At 39.9% G+C, this 26905-nt stretch overlaps 1 protein-coding gene across 2 annotated transcripts; it reads right to left on the reverse strand.

The window, feature by feature from the left end:
• Positions 1 to 1797: 1797 nt before the first annotated feature.
• On the reverse strand, positions 1798 to 26713 carry LOC108089731 (transcription factor dcp-66). Of its 2 annotated transcripts, none has more exons than XM_017188113.2 (9): positions 26115 to 26713; positions 6655 to 7530; positions 6282 to 6591; positions 5471 to 5557; positions 5308 to 5409; positions 5042 to 5240; positions 3880 to 4830; positions 3675 to 3776; positions 1798 to 3585 (listed from the first exon to the last, which is right to left on the reverse strand). In XM_017188113.2, exons 2-9 carry the CDS (start codon positions 7488 to 7490, stop codon positions 3401 to 3403), a joined length of 2772 nt encoding a protein of 923 aa, XP_017043602.1. In that variant the 5' UTR covers positions 7491 to 7530; positions 26115 to 26713; the 3' UTR covers positions 1798 to 3400. The 2 variants fall into 2 exon arrangements, with proteins under 2 accessions (XP_017043602.1, XP_017043601.1); XM_017188112.2 differs by having other exon boundaries at positions 5471 to 5581.
• Positions 26714 to 26905: the final 192 nt, after the last annotated feature.

Raw genomic sequence — 26905 nt, forward strand, 5'->3', positions numbered from 1 at the left:
AAAGAAGCATTCCAAAATATTAGTTAAATTATTTTATACAAATCGGTTGTTTAAAAAATACATACCCCAATGAGGTGATGCACTGCATCCTGGAGTGGAGTTCAATAGAAGATCACGCCATTCATAATTGATCCTGCAGCCTGTTGTCCAGTCCATTTATGTGGTGTCAGCATACTATATATTTCCGGTAACCGCATTCTTACAACTATTACTATATATATACTACATATATTTATATTATATGTCGCTACTTGTTTACAATTATTAATTGTGTTTGATTTTCATGTACTTCAAGTTCAATATTTGATAAAATTTACCTTTCAAATTTCTTTCATGTTCTTGAAAACTTTCAGATCTTTATCTGTTTCTTTTAGTTTCTTTGTCAAAATATTTATGATTTTTTAAAATATATAACTTAATTATTTATTGTCTAAAGGATGTACTCACTGCGTAATAACTTTGGTGCAGTGCATCCTGATGTCGAACTTCAAGTTACAAATTGGATGGTGTCACCAATTATTTTCTGCAATCAGCCAAATACACAACCAAAAACCTGAAAAAAAAAATATAAAAAAAATTGAATTAATTAACTGCATTTTTTTTACAAAAGCCACGTCATCATATAATTAAAAAAAACTGCAACTCACCTTTTCAGGTTTGGATGCCCTGCATCCTGGAGTCCACTACATGCAGGAAGGGATCGGGCACCTTTAAGTTCATGCCAAGTCAGGTCATGATGCAGTCCTAGGAGGATTCGACCCATGGTGCACTGCATCCGGGAGTGGACTCCAGTAGGTGGAGTCGACCCAAGATGCACTGCATCCGGGAGTGGATTCCAGTAGGAGGAGTCGACCCATGGTGCACTGCATCCGGGAGTGGACTCCAGTAGGAGGAGTCGACCCATGATGCACTGCATCCGGGAGTGGACTCCAGTAGGAGGAGTTGGCCAGATACTCTCTCCCACTCTGGAACCACGTCACTAACACACACGCACACACACACACTTCCAGAGACCGGAAAAAGTTTCTTAGAGAAACTGCCGGTCATCCCGGAGAACTGAGAAATTGGCCAAAATCAAGGGGTATCCCACTACGAATCAGCCAGAACCACTTGGGAATTATAGGTGCGAGAAAACGAAAAAAATAATTAATTATCATTGTCGCTGACGTGGCCATATTAATTTAATTAACATTTAGTTAACATTACATTTACATTATATTAAATTAACATAATTTTAACATTAAATTAACATTACATTAATATTAAATGGATTTTAATTAACATTTTACATTTAAAATAGTTTTTTTTACCTGTTGCATTTTGATTGATTGGTGTTGTTGTTTTATTAAAATTTATACTTACCTATATTATGTCAACAGTGTTTCCCTCATCATGATTTGGAATGATTTTGAAACAAAAGGGGCGGGGGGGATATTGAAAATTTGTGAGGTCATCACCCCACTCAAAACTGTTTCTCCGGCCTTGATTCACAAATATGTTTTAAAATGATTTACCGTTTTCAAATTAGGGTTTTCAGATGGCTCAATATTGCTTTAACCAAACAATTCCAATATACAAAAAAAAAAAAAACGTTACAATTTGCAAATAGTTACAAATGAATATTTTTTACGAAAATTTAAATTTTTAAATATGGCTCTTGTACTTACCTTCTACTTTATTGTTTTACCGGATGACATAAGTTGTATGAACTTTTTCTTCTCATAATGATTCAAGATTTTAAACTATATAGGATATTAGTAAATGGACACCCAATTAAACCCAATCAAAGTCAACTGGTTTTTGGTTTAAAAACTGTTATATTCTTATACTGTTTTACATTTAGCATAGAATTTCAAACACACATACACACTGAAACTGATGCCGACTGAATTACAATGCATTTTAAGTTTTCTTTAATTTAGCTTATAATAATTATGAACTTCTCATCTGCTCGTTTCCATTTAATTGTTTTCTTTTTACTCTCGATTTTTTACGTTTTTTGTAATTTCATATTTTGATCACATTTTGATTTCGCATGCCCAAAGTGAATTTGGTTTGTGTTCCGAATGATTCGCCTGAATGTAAACCTTCAACTACTACCGTCCGATAAATCAAAAATATATATGTTTTACCTCGTATGTTTAAGGGTTTATGCAAGCCTCTGCTTCTGCCTAGATTCCTACTCTGTGTATATGCTAGTATTCAGTCAATATTATTATTATATTCATGTCTGCTTAGCTCATCCTCCCCCATTTTTCTTTTGGGAAGAGCTCGCTTTCAATGGAGGATCAAAAACCTGAAGATCTGTTCTTTTCTAATGGGAAGAGTATATAAATTTCGGTTTACCGAAGATGAATACCTCAAATGTCATATATGTACAAATTATTATACGGTTTTTAGCTTTAAGTTTTCGATGTATATTTGCATTTGAATCGAAAGAAAATCAAACAGTTCTAGGGGAGACGATCGTGGTATTATTATATGGTTGCTGGATCCCTGGCGGTCTCAACTAAATAACAGTACTAACTTCGTATCGGAGCTGTAACATGGATAAGGCATGTGGAGGATTTGATATCGGAAATGATGATGATTATGATGTGTTGGATTATGTGTTTTTTTTTTTTTTGTTTTGTGGCTGGCAATGCAAGAATTTGTGTAATTGTTTTCCGTAATTTATTATACCCTAAAAATTTGTTTACAACTAATACTATGCATATGCTTAAAATTGATTAAAAAATATAATATTTATATTTATAGATTTATTCACGATACTAGAAACTAAACGAATTGTACGACAAAATTGTTGAATAAGACCGAAACGGGAGCGCCCTTCTTATCGATAAGGTTTAGCAATCCCATCTGGTGCTCCCAAAAAAGGTTAACAATTACAAAAAGGTGTGGCGAGGGCGGGTTGGGGGGTGGTATGTGAATGGTGTGTGTGTGTGTGTGTGCCCCTAGAAAAACGGGGCAATCTTCTTACTGGCTAGGATTCAATATTATTCATATTTAATATTCAATTACTAGGAGCGTAAAAGTTTTCGCATTCATTTATCGGCTGCTATATTCTGGCTGGCAAATTAATTAAAATATTCAATGCAGTGGTAACAAAAAAGGAAACTACTAACAATTATGTTTAGATCGGCTTGGTTTTGCTTCTTCTTCTTTCGTTTTGTATAATTATGTTTAATTATTGTTTACAAGTAGCATAATTAATAATTACGTGTATATTTGATGTTGTTTCCTTAGCAATTGTTTTTGTTTCATCCGTTTTGTTTAACTCATAAAATTACCTAATCAATTAAACCATAAAAATAGTTGTTACTGCTGCTACTGCTGCTGCATCATCATCTGTTCTTAACGTTGCTCTTGTTAATTGTAATCTACGGTTAGTGGCGGCCTTTTAGGCCTTCCAGTTGTTCTGGCGACTGCCGCTGGCTCCGCTCTGCTGCTGCGGCGGAATCATCTCCAGCAAATACTGGCGCTGCAGCTCCGCCGCCCGCTGCACATCCGCCATGCTGCTGGCACTGCTCGAGTTCTTCGACGATCCCGAGGACGAACTGCTCTTCTTGTTGTTATTGTTGAAGGCTAAAGAAAGGATAGGAGAACGTTATTAAATTGTACAATGACGAATGCATTCTATGCATCTAGTAACACTAATCTTATTCATAACTCACCTGCCACTTGTGCCGCCTGCGCCATTGCCATCTGGTAAGAGTACAGAAGCGGAGCAAACTGCATCATGTGCTGCGGATTGCCTCCAAGACCTTGACCCAGAGCTAAAAAAAAGAACAAACAGATTAGTAAAATATAGATTAATAATAATCCTTAAATGTATAAAAATAAATTTATCATTTTTTTTAAAAAAGGAATATAACGCACCTCTAAAGAGCTGCTGCTGGAAAGCCTGCATGGCGGCCGCCGTGGCAGCTGGCGAGGAGTTGCCCAGTCCCGCCGCCGGATTATTGGTGCCCGTCGAGGCGCCGCCAAAGTTGCCCAGTCCGCCCAAGGCAGCCAGATTGCCCAGCTGGCTGAGGTTGCCCAGGTTGCCGAGGTTGCCCAGACTGGCCAGGCTGTTGATGTTCAGCCCGCCCATGCCGCCAAGGGCACTCAGATGAGCAGCCGCCGCCAGCGTGGCCGCCGAGTATTTGTCGTAGCTCTGGGCCTGCTGCTGCTGCTGCTGTTGCTGCTGCGTCTGCTGATCCCGCTGCTGTTCCCGCTCCCGCTGATCCCGCTGCTGCTGCTGCTGCGACTGGTGATGGTGGTCGAGCCGATCGTTGCGGGATGATCGCGACGAGCTGGCCGCCTCGTGGTGATGCGCCGCCGACGGTCCGGGACTGAGGATGCCCGCCTGCTGGGCGGCAATGGCGGCCGCTGCTGCCGTGGCCGCCGCTCGCGAGGATCGTGACCCACTCGACGATGAAGGCGGCGGTGTGGCCTGACTCTGCGGCGGCGGCGGCGTTGGACGCGGTGTCGCTGGCGTTGGCGTCTGGCATTTGGTGGGTATCACCGTCACCGACGGCGGCAAATTGACCAAAGCAGCAGCCGCCGAGGCGTGCGTCGCCTGCAACTGCTCCCGTTCCCGTTGCAGGTGCGCAGATGAGGAGTTGCTGGTCACCGCGGACACGGACAGCGAATTGCCACCGCCACTCGATCCATGGTTGTCCACCGGCGAGGGACTGCTCTGGCTGGCCAGACGCTGCTCGATCTCCTGCTCCTGCTGCAGCGCCTTCACGAACGCCTGTTTCAGTCGGTTGGTGTGCTCCGCCTTCAGCGCCTTCTTCACATTCGACGTGACGCACTGCTCGCAAATCACCTTGGGATCTTTGTTGGCTGAAAGTAGAGAGAAGGAGGAATTAGATTGTTTGTTTAAAAGGAGATTTACGATTTCTGGTTCAACAAAATGAGAACCGATCATAAGTTATGACTATCAGTTGGGTGATTGGTTGATTATTTAAGAATTTAAATGCTTCCAAGTATGTATGTAAGTAAGCAATTAATTCCCAATTAATTCTATAATATTTTGATCTAGGGATATACATACTCTGCTTCTCCCACTTCCACACGGGCGTAAAGTCAATCTTGCACTGGGCACAACGGAAGGGAGCGGCAACTGCATTGGCCTTCTTGTTGACGGTCAGATAGTCCACAACGGTTTCCAATCCGAGGAGATATACGAAGTCCGTGTTGCTGGGATTGGGTATAAAGTGCATCTCTGGCGGTGGTGGCTTTGGTGGGGGAATCTGTTGAAGATAAACACGAGTATAAAACCAAGGTTTCTTAATCAATTTAAAGCACTTTCGCACTCACCTGAAGCAACGTCTTTTCCAACTGCTTGCGGAGGGCCATTTTAGCAGCCGCCTGTCTTTGAGCAGGTGTCTGGGCATCTTCCCTTGGCGTCGAGCGATCATTCTGTACAGAAATAAATTCAATTAATAGTGGAACAATTAAGAAAACAGTCTGGAGTAATTACCTTCTGATCGTTGTGCTGATTCTGATGCGATTGGGAGAGTGGTAGCGCCGGCGTGATGGAAACAGAATTGCTTATGGTCCCAGGTACCTTCGAATTATCCGAAATATTAGGCTGCATGTTTCAACGATTTGGTTGGGTTTTTTGTTTTTAATGTTTTTTACAGGATAGCAAATACGAATACAGAGCAAAGTTAAGTTTTTAGTAGTTGGGAGATTAGCTGTTGTCAAATGAATACGATAAATGAAGGAATATTTAGTGCCACTTGCACGAAGCCTCCTCGGTTTTTGGAAAATCCTCATACAGAGGCCGACTTCGGCTGAACTGACAGGTAAGTAGTGTTAGTTAGCAGTGTTGAAGTAGTTTTCTGAACTTGTTTTTAAGTGTTGGGCCACAAAAACTATCGAGTAGTTTCAATAAAAGCAAGTATAATCATTTATATACATTTTTGTTGATTAACACAGGAGTAAAATACAAAATAAGAATAAAATTTAAGAACAAATTAAACACAAATCTAGGAAGTCGCATTGAAAATATAATACTTTCGAAACATAATTAAAATAAATTCACATTAAGTTAAGAGGTTATAACAAGGTTTCGTAGCTCTTGCTGTGATTAGTTTAATTAGTATGTTAGTTTCCAATTTGTTTTGTGTTGGTAAGCGTGAGTTTTTGTAGGTGTTCAGTGTTCGGAAGGTGTTTGTTTCATAGAACTTTTGTTTTCGTGGAGAGTAAGTAGCAGTGTTTGGTGCTCTTGGACAAAAGGTGTGAAAAAACTCGGCGCTTACGGCAACGATTACATTACAATAACTCACATTGCGTGGTTTCAGACTGGAGGGCGGCGCCGATGTGGGCGTGATGGTCACCGAGGGCGTGATGGTGAGATTCGGCAGGTTGGTGCGCGGCGGCAAATTGCTGGACCGATGCGACGAGGAGGTGGCGGGCGTGATGGTGGTGCCGGCGGCCAATGTGGCTCCCGCTGGCAGTGATGACCTCGGCGGCGGCAAAATCGAGTTGCTGCTGCTGCTGTTGCGATGTTGACCGCTTAAAGCAGCCGCTGCAGCGGCAATTGCAGAAGCGGCTGCCGCCGCTGAACTCGAGCTACCCGTTCGACTGTTTGTGGCGCTGCAAAATAAAAAACAATTATTAGTTTAATCTTGATATTTAGGTTATTATTAAAATCTTTACCTAATGCTCACTGCCGGTCCGCCGCTGCCGCTTAAGCTGCTCCTGCTGCCCTTGCTGTGGGCGGGCAGCGGCACCGCCGACGTGGGCGTCACGCTCAGCGATCCCTTCGAGGTGAGGGCGGCGGGAATGGCGGCCAGCGGATTGTTGGGCGAAACGCTGGTCGGTGTCACCACCAGATTCTCCTTCATCACCTGCTGCGACTGCTTCAGTTTCTTGAGCAGCATCAGTTTGGTCTCCTCGTTGCGCAGATCCTGTCGCAGTTTCCGCAGACTCTTCTCGCGCTCCTTGAGCTCCGCATGACTCAGCTCCTTGATGGGCACATACAGTGGCATCTCCTCGTCATCCGTCTCCGAGTCTATGTTCCCGTTCTGCTGGCGTCCATTGGTGCGAGCGGGTAATAACACAATGTCCGGTGCTTCGGCATAGGATTTGGGTTCGGTTCGCGGTCGCAGGACCCTCCGTTGAACCTTGTTCTCATCCTGACCGCCGCCGATGGTTGATCCGCCTCCTGGCGCCCCAGCGACTCCTTCACTGGCATTGACGCTATTGCTGCTGCCGCTGTTTGCGCTGGAGCTATTGGTGTTACTGCTGCTGTTGTTGGTGGTGCTGCTGTTGGAGTTGATGCTACTACTGCTATTGGCGGATGGGCCGTTGTTGGTCGTCGGCGCTGGAGATGGAGTGATGGTCAGGCCCGCGTTGTTCGCCGTCAGAGCTCGCAGATCCCGATTGCTCAGACCCGCCGGAGACGGAGACGGAGCCGGCGTTATGGTCAACGCCGGATCACGACCGGACCCCAAACTCAAGTCGACCACATCGTCGACCTCCATTTTGGCCATTTTCGCTCGTCGCGTCGTCGTGATTCTGTATGTTGGTCAACTGCAAAAAGAAAAGGCAGAAAATCGATTAGTTTGGGTGACACAACATGGCAAACTTGGGGTTCATAATGTTTTATTTAGTAATTGTGAATAGGATCGTGTTAATACTCAAATATTAAATTTTTGGTCATTTCTTTAGCGTAAAATTAATAAATTACGTCGAGGATTTTCACCCTTGGCTATTTTATAAATGACTTTATTTATAAAAAAGGAGTTTTATGCAAAAAATATTGTATAGGGGTTCAGGGGGCGTGTCATGGAAAGGGGATATTGTGGCGTTCGTGTTTTGCCAAGGGTTGAATTTGGGTTTCCTTTTCAGAATTTTTATTCCCGTTTTGTTTTTCTTTCCTTCTCCTTTTCCGTGGCGACACTATGAAAGCGGAAGTGCGACTGTCTAACCCCTAAATGTATCTGTATCTGTATCACCGTTTTTCCCTTTGCCGTGTTGGGAAATAATAAAGATATCCTGATTTCAATTTATTAAGGCGGCGACCTTGTTAGGGTAACCGATATATCCCCTCAAGGAGAAAAAAAAAATGGAAAAGAAAATAAAGGGGAGAAAGCTGCACTAAATCACAAATCAAATCTGATTTGATCGCAGATATGTAAGTGTAAGTGGATTTGGGGCGCCTGTGTGAGTGAGAGAGCGCCAAAGCGAAAAATTTCTTTCGATTCGGACATCTTCCACAAACAAGTCACGTTTTCGATTTAACAAATTTTCGCATACAAAGCCGCTGGTTTTGCGGCTACAAGAAAATTTACATGAAAACCGAGCTAGTCGATGGAAGGAGAAACTTGTAAGACAGTCAAAACTCGCTAGCAAAAACCCATCAGCAGTTGGGGATAATTATAAATTTCAATTATAGTGCATGTTATAAAAATTGTAGTATGTATTAGTATTCAAAGTCTTAATTTAAAGTTGTATGCCAACATTAATTTTGCTTTACAACCTTTTTACTCGACCTCCACTGTACTTAGTAGTAGAACAACTAGCAGATATCCAAACCAGCAAAAACAAGCGCACACAATCACAAACCAACAACAGCTACCTGACACGTGAGAGCGAGAGGTGAATAAACCTTTCAAGCAACTTGAGCTGCACTAAAGCACAAACAACAAAGCACAGCAAATACGACAAACATTCACCTGCTGCTGATTTTGAAAAGCACACACAAACAATATCAAAAAGTCAATAAAAATTATTTTAACAAGAAACAAACGATAACGCAGCAATAAGCGTCACAATTAAAATGTAATATAAACGTAGGTCGTAAAATAAATATGTTAAAGCAGGTGGCAACCCTAACAAAGTCAAGTTTTGCGAGAAGTATCTACTTTTGCAGATTCCGGCCGAAGAAAAGCGAATCAAATGGCATTATTACACAAAGCTTGGGCAAAATAAGCAATAAAAAATAAAACAACTTCACATTGTTGTCCCCAACGTACTATAAATTAACTCGCTTTGAAAGTTAGCACACAAACACACACCATGTAAGTCGAGTGTATGAGCACGCTTACTCGTTCGTTTTTTATTATTTTTTCTTCCCCTCCAGCTCTTCTTTTTTCTCCCCCGCCCCTTAAAGCGTCGGCTGTCGGCGGAGTCTCGTTACTTTCGACACTTGTGTCGTCATCAGATTGCGCTGCCCGCTATCAGTGCACAGTGGGTCGCATTCGCGGGGTGTACAAGATAATAGGTGGCAAAGCGTGCTGTGCGATAGTGGGCAACGATAAGAGCGAGCGAAAAAGGTACAGTGGTGAAAAGCTTATCAAAATAATTGGTTATTGCTTTTTTGAATTAACTTTACTAATATTTTGTATAAATATGTTCTGGGCTTGTGTTTATTTCACAATTTCCAAAATAACGAAAATTATAATGTATATAATCTATCTATAAATTATAGCTTCTTTAACAAGTCACTAATAAACGAGTTTAATTTTTGCTAACTGTAGCGAATTGTACGATTGTTTAGGCTGACTATGCCCACTGTGACTTGTTGGCCTGTGCATGAGAGTTAATTCCACAGAGTGAACTTGTGTATGTTTGCTTGCTAAAGTGTGTTAGCTTGTGTGCTCTGATGATTGTCAGCTTTTTCTTATTAAATTAATGCAAACATTTTTACATTTTTATAGATGCTTTTTAATGTTCGCGACCATTATGCGTGATGATAGCCCGCTCACACACAGCCCCCATCCCCCAAAGCCTGGCCCACCCTCTTTCCCTTTGACCTCAAACCGACTTCGAAAGAAAAGAGACTTTATCGATTTGTTGCGACGTTTGGCATTTGTATGACTATAATTGTGCTTAATAGCGCGCTAAATGTACTTCAATTAGCGTTTGTGAGCTGCTCAGCTTAAGTTCACAATGGGTTGTGGGATATATGTACAAATACTTTATGATCTTGGGGGGTCAGTTGGAACCTGGTGTACCTTATGCTCAAGTTCAAGTTTAAGGGTCGTTGGCACCTTGAAGAGATACAATATAGGCTGACACATCTAAATTATGGAAATGCAAATTGGATACAATTTTGCAGGAGTAAATTAGTGATATCAATATCAAAGTGACCGATGGCGATATTAGAGTAATAAATGGCCAAAGAAGATAAAGTGCGGAAGTGGAAGGGGTAAGAACACTTAGAAGCGAATGACAGGCGACGACGACGCAAAAAAGCAAAAGAAATAAGGTTAAATCAAAAGTACAGTTGTGTACATAGCGCGGCCAGCAGCAGCACCAACAAAAGCAACAACAACACAAACAAAAGCGAAGAGCAACAGCAAAGCAAGCAAAATGTGTTTGACTGTGGCTGCGGTGAGAGCGACAGAGAGAGGTAGAAAAAGAGAGCGCGCGGTGCGGTGCGGAGAGAGCTCGAGGAGGAAGCGGGAGAGCGAGAGAAAGATGGAAGAAGAGAGCGCACGTCGCACACACGCGAGACGACATCGAAGAGTGTGAGAGAGTGGAGCGGGCGGCGGTTTTTGGGGTCTGGCCACCCAAAAGCACCACCTCCCGAACCTCCACCCTCTTGTTACAACCCCACCTTCCATCGATTTGCATATTAGTTGCTTATCAACCCGTGGGATAAAGATTCATTGCCATAAGATTTCCGCCTGATTTACGAAAATGAACTCACAAACTTTCTTAGTAATACATTTTTACGAGAAAACTGCATTTAAATGATTCTTTATAAGACTCCAATCTTATCAAGAAACCTCAAACAAAAGTTCCTGACTTCCGTTTTCGCTTAAGGAACGGCACTTGTACTTGTAACTTATATGAACATTTTTGTCAATAAATATCTAGATATGATAAGCGCCTTACAATCCTTTGTCTTTTACTAAGACTTAATTTCAAGTCCTCTATTATCCACTATCAAAAAAATGTTTGTAACTAGTCTTATTCGTTCTGATGAAATTGATTGTCAACGAACATATTCAATAGAGCCCAAGGACTTTGACGCAATTTCTATGTAAGCCGCAGACATTGTACACCTTAAATTATAGAAAACAACGCGGGTTAAAGAAAACCATTAAAAATTATTAAAAAGCAAGACGCAGCTTAGCAAACAAACATATTTATTCGCCACGTTTCGGTTCGACATTATAAGAAATGCGCATATCTTATATCTTATGCCATTGTACATAGGCGGAGTGGAGAGGGGTGCACGGGGCTTAGTAGAGTGGAGTGGGGGGTCTCTGCTTGGCTGCTGAGCGAAAAAGAGAGAGAGCTGGCGAAAGAGCACAACTTGCTGTAGTACATGGGTCTGGGGTGGGGGAAGTGGAAGTGGGCGGGGGGCGACCGACCTTCGTACATATTTACTCATCCATGCTGGGATTTGGAATCGCAATTGGGAGGGTGGTGCAACGGGTGCTCAAAACACAATCCCAAAACAATTCCAATTCCAGACCCAAACGTAGGCCAATTCGACAATTGCAGTCAAGTGATGTCATCGAAAACTATGAAAAACTATCGAATTGCATTTAAAGAGTTCGAACAGTTGTTGCACCGATATGTGAAAAGCGTACTTGCTCTAGAAATCTATTCCAAATCAAAAACTGACGAAATCTTCAATACATAATATCACCAAAGTTTTTTCTGAAACAATGCTCTTGACCTTAGAGCGAAAACTGATAATTCCATTTTATACATTTTTGAATGCCTATTACTCATTTAATAAATATATATATTAACTTCCTGTAAAACAGTTCATAGCTACATACATATATTTTACTGACACGTATTTGTATACTGATCGGATGTGCTGAACATTAAAATCTAATAGAAATCAACGTAAAAACTGCGAAACATTTTTAAATAAAATATTTGATGACAAGTTTTGATAACAAATTCTTATTAAAATTAGTTATATCGACTAGAATATTCTAAGATACTAGCTGATTATTTCCCATTGCTCTGAAATAAAAATTTTCTTATCTACCATAATTCCACTTTTTGTCTAAAAATATCTTTGAAGTTGAATAAGCCATTCCAGAAATTGTGTGAGAATTTACTAATCTTATCAGAGTTAGTTTTTTGGTTAGGGTATTTTCATATACCTTTTAGAAAGGGCTTTCGTTAAAAGATTCCCATTCGGTGTAATCAACTTAAGTGCGCTATGACACTTCCCTCAAACGGCTCACTGTACCTCGTCGCTTTTCTCATTGCGTTTATTTATAACAGCCGATAAGCAAACATTGAGCAATTCGCCAGCACTCAAAACAGCGAATACATAAAAAAAACCAAAAGTTCTAAATGGGTTAACTAGAACATTAGGCACTGCTTAATTGCTTGCACTGTATGACAAACACCAAAAAATATGATCAGATTCTTCACATTCTTAATTGTTTTTTTTTTCTGGCTTATCAGTTAAGTATGCACACATTTCGAAACTCTGTGCTTAGTAATTGGCAAGTTAAAAAATTTAATTGGAGAGGGTGCATAGCAGCTGTTTTTTTTCTTGGTGCTCTTGACCAGTGTTGCCAACTAAATAAAAAGTAAATACAATACATAAGGAGCAATAGCAACAATGCAAAGACAAGCTAAAAATTAATGACTTTCAAACTGGTTTTGTTTACTGTTGTTGTTGTGAATGAGAAGAAAAAATAAGAAGAAGATGAAGCGATGAAGCCGATGCCAAAGCATCATTTAATGCTTTGTTCGCCTCCCGCAGTAAAAAGCACAGGGCTTTACTTTTTTATACCACATTTTTTTTTGTTTCCCAGAGATAAGCAGATGTGCAAAAGAGATGGAGAAAGTATCCCACAACGGTTACAGTTAAAGTTTAAGTCAAAGATACTTAAACCATACATCTTAGTTTAAGAAACTAGGTATTTATATCAAATAAAATCAAAGAACGTAGCTACAAAACTTAAAGTTGTGGTTTCTTTTGCAAGGCAGTCCCTTTAAAAATCAGTGGTTAATAAACTAACCAAAGAAAACTTAAACAATTTACATATCATGTCAAGTTGCAGTTTTGCCCATTTGCGCAGGTAGTGTCTATATACATCCATATATACCATATTTATATATAAATATTTGATTGGAAATATATATGGCGAAATATGCAATTGCCCACCTACTCTTCTTCTTTACGTTGCGTCTTTGCTGTTTGTTGTTGTTACTTTTTCTGTACATAAGCAGTCCCATCCATGAATGTGTATGTTTTCCACTCACACTCCCGCATTTCACATAGGCAATGGGTTCAACTTGTATATAAAACCAAACGCCCGACCGACTCTGCCGACATCGCTGCCACAGCGCTGCCGACGTCACCGTCTCTGCTTTTGTCTATCCAACCATGCGCCCCCCTCCCTCTTTTTGGATATATGTGTGTGTATATGTTAGCACAACTAGGGTCAATAAATTGGGGATAAGCTTTCATCTTAATTACTAACAGATTAAAGACGTTGAGTGGCAAGGAACCTCACCTTAAATTGTTTAATTGTAATATTTTACCGATCTTTTGTACTAATGTCTTAAACCAACAAATGTGTCTGTTCTATAAATTTCTAATTATTAATTTCTTTAAATGTGGTAAAACTGCACAAACTGCAGTAATGCAAAAGATACATATTTATTGTTTGCAGATAATAACATTTTAAATGAAAAACAAAGTCTCTGGCTTGCCAAGGAGAAATAAAAAAGTTTATCCTACCATTTTGCCGCCGAGTGTGGAGCATGTATTTTATGGCATTCGGTGGCCGTTGACTGTTTGGCTGAGAAACGGCGAAAAGGCAACCGATCTATTTATTACAATTCAGAATTCACAATTCACCCTGTGTAGCGTACATCATTACGCATTTGCATTTGGCACATTTAAAATTTCAGCGTGCTTAATTCTTTCTGGCTTCCTGGTTTTATTTTGTTTTCTTTTTTTTTCGCTCGACCAGCAATTGACGCCTGCACTTCGAATGCTTTGGAAAAATTCCACTTAATCAAGCAAATTACCAACGCGTTGCTATGCTTTTCTCTTGTTTTTTGTTTTTTTGGCTATTTTTAGGCTTTGTGCTTTACCTTTTTCCGATTGTTTTTGGTTGGCAAAACAAAGATTGAATGCTGCATGGGAATGAAAATGGAAATCAGAGAGAAACGTTAAGAAGCGGTAAGAATAACCCCGAAAAGTAACGCGTAAAAGCAGCGCCCCGAAAAGAAATAACAAAAACCAGTTAGCCGATACTTTTCTCTCTCGCACACACACAGCCTAAACTTTTTTTTATGACATAGTACGATAAGTGCGAAAAAAACGAAATATTTGTGAATTTCATTCAATTTCTCGGTGAGATTTCAGTTTCGTTTGCCATTAGTATAATTAAGTAAATATCACTCTATAAATAGGCTTATCAAAGCTGCCAACGCGCAGCAGTTCGGCCAATGCAATAATAATAAACTTTAGCCTTGAACTAACCACCACGAATAAAAATGTATGTATATAGAGTGTATTTATATAGGGGCCCATTTAAATATGCAAATGCTGTTTTTTTCTATGTACACATATTAGCGTGTAATTGTATCTTAGCACGCGTTTTTCGCCTGTAAACTGCATGCTCGGCGACAGGTCCCAAAGTCTTGCATTGTGCACTCTGTCAAGGGTAGCCGAGGGGTATATAAGCCGCCTATCAATCCACATAAGGTGTGTATAGAGTAGGTACTCATAAGGGTATGTATGCTGTTACAGTGGGCCGTCCGACTTAAAAACCTTTAAGATACATATTTTCTTCAGTTCAAGAAATTCTTTCTAGTCGCTGAAAACAGCTTACCTATGATATAATTGCCTTATATACTTAAGAACAAAAGTTATGGCTCCATGGGTTTTTAGGAACGGAGCGGTTAAATTTTAACTTAAGTTAAATCCTACCCATCAAAACATTTTTATCGGTATCATGATTTCAAGCATCCAATCAACCCCTTCCGATTTATTAAGCAACCACTGTTGATTATTTACTCAAACCTGGCGACATACATAATTACATCTGAGCCACGTCACTTCCTGCATAGAGTCGAAGTACTGATAAATGCCCACTCTCAAGATTGGGTATTTCGCAAATCGAACCCTTTGGATCTGCATGGTAGTTTGCATGGCCATGTACGATTGAATATATGTAGTCCAAGTATTGTACAACTGTCTGTGCATATGCATGGCGTATAAAAATAAATGTCAGCGAAAAAAATGGAAAAAGAGAAAACATTTTTTCTAGCTCTCTAGCTGATAAGCAGGGCGACACTTACATGCATACATACACACATACACGGTCGGACCAAGTATATAAGCATATGTGTTTAGGGTCTGAGAGTACGTAATACTTTCAATTTGACTGTTGTTTAGGCTGATTCAGAGTTTTTCATCTTAATCCCAAGCGTGATAGGTCTACAGATTTATTTTAGTACTGTAAATAAAATGAAGATTATTGCGGACCAAAAGTTTTTCCCTGAAACGGGAAGACCCACGTATACGGTTTAAAAAAGGCATTTGATTTATGCATTATAAACATTTATGTGTATACATTTAAGTATTTATGAATGTGTATATGCAAATAATTAAAGTGCCCTTGAACTTCATTTCAGACTAGTCAAACAAACATTGGCAACTAATTTGCAATATTTTCTATAGCATTTTGAGAAATGGACTCGGTCTTAGATATCAAAGTAAGATATGTATAAAGTTATAAACTTTTGCGGTAGCCAATTTTAATATTAAAAGAATTTCGTTGGCGAATTTGCTTGATCTCTCTCTGATCTTGGCAAATAAAATAGTGTTCAAGGTCGGTGAACCCGATCATAAAAAGAGAAATCGCTGGATGCAGCTTAATAACGGTAACGAGTTAAGTGATGCTGCAACTGCAAGCACTAATACAAGCACTAGTGACTGCTACTAAAACTAGTATTAGTCGCTGCCTTCTATGTGCGGCACAATTCTTTTTTTTATGCGCTTGTTCTTATTTTTGCACTTAATGACGTGTAACGAGCTCGCGCGCGTGTTTCGCGCTCTCTCTCGCTCTCTTTATATAGGTGGGTATATAGTATGGCCAGCATACAGACAAACATATGTACTAGTAGCTGGGTGTGCGTGTGAGCGGGATGGCGCACTTTGAAAATAAACAGGTAAAAAAGGTAAACCAAAAGATATAACAACAAAAAAGCAGCTTTGCCACTTTTTTTTAGCCGTCTGCCTTTGTTTTTTTTATAATTTTTTTTCTTGAGTGAAATGATCGTCAGCAAACAACCAAATTGGCCTGGTGGTTTTCTTCTTCTTGTTTGTTGGCCAACAATAATTATCGTTGATAGCTTAAAACAATTAGTCAGCAAGAGCTGACCATGAAAAATCAGCGCAAAATAAGGAAATCGATGTAAGTTTTCGCAAGCTGTTTACAGCAGCGCTTTATCTTTTGTACAGTATATACCATTTAACCTTAGTACACATAAGAATAAAGAGAACCATTGCCATTAACGAGTTTCACAATTCGGCATTTGCAATTAAGTACTTTCAACACATAAAAATAGAAATCAAAAACATGCAGTAATCAAGGTCAAAATATAAGGTGTGTTAAGAAATGATTTTAAAAACTACAAAAGAATTGACTATCCACAGTTTGTATGTTAAAAAGATAAAAGTTTTTAACCATATTTTATAAATTCGTCTGATAATTCTTAAATTTTGGGTCATGAAAATTGAAGTTGCAACTACATACATACTTCCTTTCCGGTAGATTCTTTTGCATCTTTTCAAGATAAACCGATTCGAATAAGAAACATTTTCAAAAACAATCGGTAGAAAGGCCATTTAAACGGTCAATTGCCTCAAGCGGCCAAAAACACAAAAACCAAACACAAACTAAATGAAATTGAGAGGCACCAAATGACAGAGCGAGAGGGTGGGGGAAAGAGAGAGGAAGAGCAGCTGACAGCTGCCCATTTAAATAGCAGCAAAAAACTGCAAGACGAAAAATAATGTATGTAGATGTATAAACAAAGCAAAGTATAACATATTTTAACATTTGATCGGTTGGATGAAAAGAAATCGGAAAATTAGAAGATTCAAACCAATTGTGTTTGCGTTAAATTCTTTATTATACATTATATAATTGTATTAATCCCATGACACGAAGTATTTAACTAGTTCACAAAATATATAAAATTAAAGCAAATAAACTGCGAAATTAGTACACAAATAACCCTTTTCTTAGGAACACGTGAAGAGTGAGGTTTTTAATAAAACAACTTAAACGTTTCTATAGGCACACATGCTTTCCAACTCTTCAAAAGTGCTTAAAATTCGGCCATTAAAAAATGTTAACCACATCGGGATGTGCATAAATTATAATTTACCGAAGCGCAGCAGCCCCAAGATGTCGAATCGGAAGAAGAGAGGGCGGGGGTATAGGTGGAATCGGGGAGAGAAGGCGACAGACCGATACAAAAAGAGAGACAGAGAGAGATGGGAAGCTAAAGAGAGCCGCCTTATATACATGGCATGGAATGTTTGCCTGTGTGTGCACACGCAACACACACACTCATATTCCGCCGTTTGGGTTCTACTTTTGTATATATGGTATATACTATATAGTGGTCATTATGTACAGCTGTGTGTGCAAGCATCGGGACAGCTAATCAGGCAATTAAAGAGCCACCAAATAGCTTAAGCAACAACAAAAAAGCTGAAGAAAAAGAAACAATTTAAAAACTGAGTTGGGATCAACAGCAAAATATGCCAACACAAAGGAAAAGTTTGGCACCAAACACACAAAATGTTTGCCATACCAAAGTAAATGTTTCGCAAAATCCCTTAAAAAAGCAACTATGTTTATATAATGGTTTTAAAATAAAGTAATTTGGCACGATTGGTAAGGAATGTGCTTTCAGAAATAAGCTGGGTTGTCATAAGCAGATGGTGGGTGGCATTTCCAACTGCCCCGCCCATTTGTGGGTTCAAAACACCCACTCATCCCTTCACCTGCAAATGCCACGCACTTTTCAACAAATTTCCACCACCAAAAAACAACGCAAAAAGGAAGAACAACATGTATATTGTAGTTAAGCTTCACGACCAAAAGATACCGGTTATTCTTCGTTTCTTTTTAGCCCTAGCTGTATTTTGTTTCGGCCTTGAAAACAATGCCTAGTGTTGAAGTTTTAGTAGGTAATCATTAAGAAGCTTGGGGATAAATTTAATAATTAAAAGAAATACCATGTAGGCACAATTGTTTTCTAGAAATGTTCTAAAAACTTAATCATCGAATATCTTTATTGAATTATCTTTAAGTAAGAAATATCGCTTTAATAAGGGTTCTTAAGTTTCGCGTAGTTTCTAAGCATACAACACTACCCTTATGTAAAAAGAAGAAGAAAAACAGATTCGACAAGTTACTTCACTTAATGCGGTTCACCAAGGGAAAGAAAATCCGTTAAAAAGGGGGTGGGAAAAGCCAAAGTGGGCGGCTGCTGTTCTAAAAACTTTACGCGAACCTTTAAAACGAGACTTTAAAAAGCGGAAGGAAGGAAAGGAGAGTGAAAAAAAGCCTTTACGTCTGGGTTCTTTTCGCCTCCGCCCACGGGGGGCGGGGTTATGCCCACATAGCAACACAACCCAACGGCGCCACCCACACGCGACCCCCTAACCCCCACCCCCTTTTCGCCTGTCTGTGTGTTGGGTAACTTTTTTTTTTTTGCTTGCTTCTCCTTTTGCTTTTTGCCCTAACACAAAAATGTGTATCTAGAAATATTTTATGCAGGCAACTCTTCAGCGGGGTAGGCGGGGAAAATGGAGGGGGTTGGTGGCAGATACGTGGAGCGGGAGGGGTTGGGGGTGGCTCGACCCTCACCCCCGCCCATTAATGGCAGCTGCTCTGGTTTGCTGTTGTTGCTGTTATTGCCTTTGGTTTTGGGCGTGTTTCTGGTGGCACAAAACTATGACCGAAAAATCGGGTGGGGTGCTATATGGGGCGGAGATGTCGCTACCTTCGCACACATATAAATCCCCACAAAACATACAGTCAAACTTCCATAACTGGAATTCGCCTAAAAAACTGCACAATAAAATGCAATAACAAATGTCATTATAACTTATAAACTTCCATGACGTTAAACCGCTAAAAAGCACTTCCTCATAAAACCAACATGTTAAAAGGTATCAGAAAAGTACATACATATATAAGTATTTTAATTATAAATGTTAGATACATTTATATAAGCTTGAATTTGAAGAACATTTCCAAAACATGCGTACTTTTATGAAGTACGTAATTTTACAACATTACATTCAGGCATTTTCAAAGGAATTCATAAGTCTAAAGAGATTGCTTCTTTATTTGTTGGTCTAGTTACAAATTATTCAAAACTTTTTAAAAATAAGACAAAAGATAAATAAATCAGTAAGTCCAGTCCCAATTTGGGTATGATCGATTCCTCAATTTCTTCTCAAAACTGAAATTAATGTTTGTGGTTGGAGGCTATAGGAGTTGAACTGTTATATATAAATATATATATGTTGATATACATAGGCGGCGCATCAAGACACATGTCCACATAATTGCCAAACGCGCAAAATCGAAGTGGCGACCTGCCCACTCCACCCTAAAATTCCACAGCCCCCGCTCCGAAAAACCCACCCAACTCCCCATCTCCCTTGGCTTAGGATAACTCACTCACCAGCCGTTTGCATTTGCAGGTGGGTGGTACAGTTGCGCTTGCAATTTATAGTTCGATATTCGGTGGTCTTGGTAAACTAAGCCAGTTCCATAAATAATTGCAGAATATTGAATTTTGAGGTGCCCAAAAGCCCCTTCCAAAATAATTTCCCCCAACTGCCGATGATATTTGCGCTAATTGCCATTGCCGTCGTTGGCATTTTCATTAAAATTGCGTAATATATTAATGGTCGAATGCAAAGGGAGAGAGAGAAGAAGGGATAGGGTTGCTGCTGGGTCACTATGTGGCTAAAACTAATTTCCCGTCCGAGGTTTCATGTCCAACATACAAACCATACGAGTGCGGCATCAACAAATTCGGATTTTCGGGATTACAAATTGTGGAAATTTGCATATATGGGGGGGCACACAGATGACCCCGAACCCCATTACGAATAAACCATATTCGCTTCCAACCTGCAGCAGCAGGAAGTTCAGTGATATACAATGGTATAGGCATATCATCGCATAGATTACGCAACTATTCCCAGGATGCCGGCGACTAGAAAGAGAGAGGGCGACGGAAAGGCGGCTGGCTTCACACATTCGCGGCGACACATTTGTGCCAGTCGATTCCACAAGGCGGGAGAGTGAAGCCACCCACAGGATGGCCACCCGAACACGGTAGGAAATCCACTCAAGCACATCGAACACAACACATTGGACGTAGCCACCACCCGACCGCAGTGACCCCCCTGCAGTTGAAACCACCCTACACCACTGTACAGCTGGTGTCAAAATAATAACACAAAATACCCTGTCCGTAAATTACGAAAACCTTGTTATCTTTCACCTAAAAAGAGTGAGGTTGCTTGCGGTTCTTTTATACGTACTACGGCCAATATTATGACTAAATGTTACACTCTCGGTTTAAATGTTGCTCTTCAGAGTTAGCAAATATTACTTAGCAATGTTTTGATTTCTTTGTATTGTAAAACAAAAGATTTTTGATAAGGCGATGTGGTTCTTAAAGATAAAGTTACCAATGATTGATGTATTGCTCGATAAAAGTTTAACAACTCATGATAAAAATAAACTAGTTAAATTTGCAGGGAAATAATTTATATACAAAAAAGTTAAATCTGATAAGTAAAGCTCTTCCTCAAAAAAAACTTCAAGGTACCCTTTTATGTGATTTTGAATCTTTGAAGATTTCTGGCGAACTTTCGTGTTTATGGTTATTGATTGAATTTGCCAAGATTGACAATCTGAAGGATGGCATTCGCTATAATTTCGACCACAGCTGTGCGTAGGCTTTCGATTGGTGGTGGATCGGGGGGATGGTGGTCCATCGGATGATGCTGTTGCTGTTGCTCTTGTTTTTCTTGTTGTTGTTGTTGCCTTCGTTTTCGGGGACCGACGAGCCCGGATATTATATGCATACTTGAACTATGCGAGGAAGGAAGCAGGCGACCAGACCAGCAGACCCTGTCATGCCGTTCTACAAAGCCCCCTAGACCACCCCATCCCCACCCCTTTGCACCGTCATCCCCCCACCCACACCGTGTCCTGTTTTGTATATGTATCTGTTTTTGCATGCTCCTCGCTCTCGCTCGCTCTCTGTGTGTTTGTGCGTGTGTATAAGTGTGTGTGCGGAGTGTTTATATACATGTGCATGCACAGCTGTACCGTTTCGGGGCATTTTACAGCCACAGAGCCGCCGCCGCAGACCACCCGAGCACCACCCACAGCCACCCCCAAACAGGACCACCCACAACAACAATGCAAAACGTCTGCATTTCAACTAACGCCACCCGATACACAAACAAACGCAAAAGGGGGAAAGGGCCCAAAAGAGCTCCTCTCTCTTTTTCGCCTCCTCTTCTGTCACCCCCTCGAAAAAACCAACATCAACCCACCGAGCCACCCAGCCAACCCACCTACAGAAACCCCCCATAAAACCCCCACCCAATGCAGCAGCCTTCTCATATTGCCATAGTTGTTGTCTTCTTCTTCTTATTGTTGTTGTTCTTGTTGTTGTTCCTGTAAATGCCGAAAAAGTTTTATACATAAGCGGAAGCTTGCGAGAAACCCTAACCCAAAAGAAAACTTCATTGAAATACCAAAATAACAGAAGTTATTACAAAATCAATAAGTTAATTTCGCTTTTTTTCCTTTCACGATTTACGTGACATTTTTTTTATGACAGAGTTTCTGCCTATTTAATCAATAAAATTTCTGGTAAACAAACTAGAAACCTTTCGCCTTCCAAATCCCTTTTAGCATTTTAATATGTACATGTATGGAGACGAAGAACTTTGCAAATCCCTTGTAATAATTTGTTATTTCACTGTCTGCTTTAAATTTTAAGTAGCGTGGCCTTCTTGGTCCCGCATAATCGATTTTTTCAGGAGCAGCAGAGCCAAAGTTAAAACCACCCACTCGTACTCGGGCCCGAAAGCACAAAGGGGATCCATAAAAAATATATATATGTACAAGTAAAAACAACTAAAGAGACAGGAAAACTCTCAGAAAGTAAATGGAGGTGCGGAAAATTGGTTTGGGTAAGTTGGGTTAAGGTGGAAAGTTTGGAAAAATCCAAACAATAAACGAATTCCTTTGGCTGAACACGCTCGCCCTCTGACCCTTTTCATGTTACTGGAGATTTTATTAAAATTCTTAGAGTTGCAAGTTAAAGGTCTGATCGAATTGCTTGAATTATTGTTTATTTATTTGGAAAGCTTTTTACATATCTTTAGTTGAGAAATAATAACATATGCATAAAACTTAATGTATACATTTTGAAGCAAAGGGAAAGCCAAATAAAAGTTGAAATCATGGTGTGGGTACTTTTTCTTGGCTTAAGTTACTTTTAAAAATCTTTTTAGTTAAAGCAGTCACAGTTTTTAAAGACCTTAAGTTGTTGAGTTTATTTAAGTTTAAGAATATGCCATTACTTTTATCGAAAAATGGCAAAATCTTCTCTCGTTTTTTAGTGTTATCGTAATCGCCATCACAATCGCTCTTGAATCGTTTGCGGACTTTGATTCATTGTTCTCCCCGGTTGTTGCCAATGCAGCTGGGCTTTTGTTTTACTTGTCAACAGAGAGTTTAGTTTGGTGCATCGGCTTAGGTTTAGGTACTACAAAAAGCCCCCTTTTCACCCAACCCACCCCACAACGCCTCTTCCCTCCCAAAAACAACAATGCTGCGGACGCTGCATGCAACTATTGAAGCATGAACATGCAATTTATGTACCTATATGTGCATATATACCTACGAACTATGAAATACAGCAACAACAGCAGCAATAAGCGACTGTACTTTTGATATAAAATCCACTTCACTCCATTCCATACATGGAAAACCGAACAAACACTCGCACATACAGTGCAGATACACGTATATAGCCCCAAAACACCCCCCATCCACCTCCCCCACCCGGCCTCCCACTTTTAGAGACACCCACTTGGAGTGGAAAGCTCTGTTTAGTTTTAGTTGCGCTTTAAACTGCATTTCGGCTTGCGATGCTTTGTTGTTGTAAGCTGTACATAGAGGATTGCCATGGGTGTAGTAAATGGGGGGCTTTACTTGTGCAGCAAACGAAATAGAAAACAACTGCAATATGTTTGGTTCCATGGAATGCAAATGGAATCGGCAGAAAACAGCCCCAGATGCATTGCAGGGAGCTCCAACCAAAAAACAGGCATTACCACCCACACATCTCAGTTTTTATCTATAAATGGTTACTCTACAGCAGCTTTATGTGTTGGATGGAGAAAACTTTGGAAGGGCTGCCAAATAGTTTTTTACAAAGCGAAAGTTTTTCTAAAAATTTGGAAATAGGAAAAAGAAAAAGTATAGTTTTTTTCGAATCGATTTTTATATTATTTTAAAAGGGCTTCACCAATCTTGTTACCTTCGAATTATTTTAAAGAAGCTTGCCTTGAGGGACAACTAAAAATGTATTCCACTTATGTCCGATTTATATTTTTATATCCATTTTTGTGGAAGATTGTATAAAAACTATTAAATATTTGAGCGAACAACTCAACTAAAACTAACATCTTTTTAACCAATTACTAACTAAAGGAGGTAAAATGTTTTTGTGACAGCATAAATTGGTGTTACCTTTTGATCAAATGCCTTGATTGTTTATGGTTACTAAACAAAAAGAGTTTGATTGAACTTTTGACCCCCTATAACCCAAATTAGAGGAAAATCTTTGCTATCAATAACAAGTGCAGGCTATCTAGGTTCCGCAATTTGAGGAAAGAGGTTCGAGAAAGGTGAAATAAGGAAGAGTGGTACTTCACAGCGTTAAGCTGTCGACTTTTCTTGCTCCACTTGCACAAACAAAAAAAACGAAAAGTCGAAAAGAGAATTTCGGCTATCGAGCTGCTCCCCCAAAACGCTCACTCACGCACACACACAAGCAAAAGTTACGTACACACTCTCAGACTCACCTGCAAACGCAGGTAAATCGATGTCTGTGTGTGCGGGTGCGGGGTACCTGTGTTGAGCTGACACGGCAACAAACAAAGGTAACAACGCTAAAGCTACAGCGATAAATCTAGAACCGGGCATTCTAGTTCCAAGCTGCCAAGCATTTAATTCCTTTCAATTAACGTTTCCTTTTTTATTGGATCTTTGGTCTATAAAACATTTTGTTTCGGTAAAATGTACGAAATTAGCTGGTTTGCTTATAATTATATAGTTTAGCAAATCAATTATTAAAATCGGTGCTAATGCATTCCATTTTTGTTAAGGAACCTTGTTGCCGAAGTTCACCTGTTAAAGCCATTACATATAAACAGACATTTACGAGTGCCATTAAAAGTAAGTGATTTTAATACTATGTTTGTTTGAACACTATTTTTAATATTTAGGCAACTACATATTAAATAATTATTTAAATATATAATCGAGTTTTTAACAATTCAATTTTTTCCTAGCTTCCTTTGGAAAACATCAAAGTCTAAATTGCACTCCCCAAACTTTTGGGTTTGACCTGATCCACAGTGAACTGGTTCAAATTTTAGTTTCCCCACATTGCACCCCAAAACAACAACAATTACAACTGCATCTACAGTACAACAACAATAACAGCTAGAAATGCGGGTCTGGGTCGTAAAATCGAGACCAAAAAGAGAGAGAAGAGAGAGCAGAGGCAAGAAGAAGTGCAAAGAGGAGGCGGAGGAGGATGGGGAGACTCGACGAGACGTCGAGAATGCAGTGCACATAAAGAATGCCAAAATAAGTTTAAAACTAACGACGAACCGGGTTTTAGTGCGTACGTGTTGTGTGCGATTGTGTGGGAGCGGGACAGCCAGCAAGGTGGTTTTTGGCTGTCTGTGTGTTTGTACTTTGGAGCATGCAACTTTGCCGAAAAATGCGTATGCGGGGGTTAGAGAAAGAGATTGGGGAAGCTCCAAAAAAAGAGAGCACCGAATGGGAGAGAGAGTTTACGAAGCAAGTGCATTTTATTGTGTGTGGGGTAATTTTCGAGGCATTAACAAGTGTTGCAAAGCGCAAAATGTGCGTGCGGGTAATTAGCCAAACTAAATAAAAGAATATTTAGGAAACAGGGAAAGTTCATTAACACGGGAAAAATAAAACCCCTCCAACCGACCATTCATTCATAAGCGATAAATGTGTGTATAGATAACGGAATAACAAAAAATAAACGAGCAGCGGCGACAACCCCTTCCGAAAATAAAAAGAAAAACCGTGGCAACCCGGTCGAGCGGCACGGCAACAAAAAAATAGCAGCAGCTGAAACGAGCGCCTAAGCATGGCGTCACAACAACAAATAAAAGCTGTAAAAATTGTCAATATAAAAGAAAGAAAGGCAAAAACAAAAACAAGAAGTAGAAAAAGCAGGCTTTTGAGCTTTGCGAAATAATGCGCGAGAGTTAAAGAAGAAGCCGCCAACGTCGACTGCGACGCCGGCAGAGCATTTTTAACGAGCCGAATGACAAGCGCACACAAACACACTTATGCAGATGGACACAGTCGAGGGCGGAACAACAGCATCTTGAAATCTTGTGTAAAATCTATATTAACATTGCAAATTGTTTAGGTGATATTATAATATGAAATCAATTAAATAAGTTTTCTTAATTATCTCTGCATACTCAATGTCGCAGAAAAGTTTATTTACTTTTTTTAATCTTCACTAAAATGATAAACTTGACAAAAAGGACAAACCTAATCAAGGTTTTATTGAATGACTGACTTATTTAATTGCCGCTAAAGCATTGACCTCCATTGTCCAAACACACACAACCACGCACAGATGGGCGACATGCATACGAGACGCCGCAGCAGCAGACCGGTTGAGGTTAAATTGGATAGAGAGAAAGAGCGAGATGGAGCTGCTCTCGCATACATATGTATTGAATTTTTCTTCTTTGGCGGATTGAAAATTTTAGCACTGTTTTGGGGCAAGAAAAAGAAGAAGGAAAAACTTACCCGCGTGTGAAAATCCGTTAGTCGGTGGCGCCTCTGCCGCTGCCCTGCTGCTGCGGAACTCCTTTTGATTTTTCCGACTTTGCATGCACAAAACTATATGGATTTCACTTAATTAAATTTACTGCTTATGTACACTTTATATGCACTTATTTGTTGGTATATATATATTTGTATACGCCTCACTAACACACTTGCAGCACGCGTTCTGTTGACGTCGGCGTAGCTGCTTTTATGGCGGTTTTCCCGAAAAAGACGCACTAAAGAATACTTTGTATTTTGTATTTATTAAATATTTGTTTTGTTTGCCTTGCAGTAAACTTTATTCGTAATTTGTTTACTATTTCGAAGAGAGAGTGACATACGCACACAGACACGCCGCTCTAAGCACTTGTGTGCGGCATTGCATTCCACTTCGATTTGTTTGTAAATAGATCAAGATATTTTATTATATCCCCCTGAAATCCGGAGATAAAACTGCCGCAACTCGATTCAATTTCAATTGTGCTGTTTCGCCGCTCCACTCACGCACACTCACTCACTCACACAGACGATACCGCGCAGCACGTCCGAACGATCCGAGAGACGAAAAAGCAAAAAAGTGTTTGTTTTGTTTTGAGAGTGTAGAGCTGCAACTAAAATCGATGTTTTTTTTCGATACTATCGACGTACCGGTGGATTTTACAGCTCAAGAACTATGGGCACATTATTATGATGTAAATTGGAGGGGAAACATCAATGTCGTTGTTCATCAAAGTTTTAAAATAAAACAATAATGCAAAAATCGTTCTTAT

Source organism: Drosophila ficusphila, unplaced genomic scaffold, assembly GCF_018152265.1.
Source record: "Drosophila ficusphila isolate 14025-0441.05 unplaced genomic scaffold, ASM1815226v1 contig_106, whole genome shotgun sequence".
NCBI lineage: Eukaryota > Metazoa > Arthropoda > Insecta > Diptera > Drosophilidae > Drosophila > Drosophila ficusphila.

Coding starts and splice junctions, on each gene's coding strand:
- LOC108089731 (XM_017188112.2), bottom strand. CDS start 7,490: ATGGCCAAAATGGAGGTCGACGATGTGGTCGACTTGAGTTTGGGGTCC. Junction 6,592..6,654: donor GGACCGGCAGTGAGCATTAG/GTAAAGATTTTA, acceptor TTTATTTTGCAG/CGCCACAAACAGTCGAACGG. Junction 5,241..5,307: donor TGGAAAAGACGTTGCTTCAG/GTGAGTGCGAAA, acceptor TATCTTCAACAG/ATTCCCCCACCAAAGCCACC.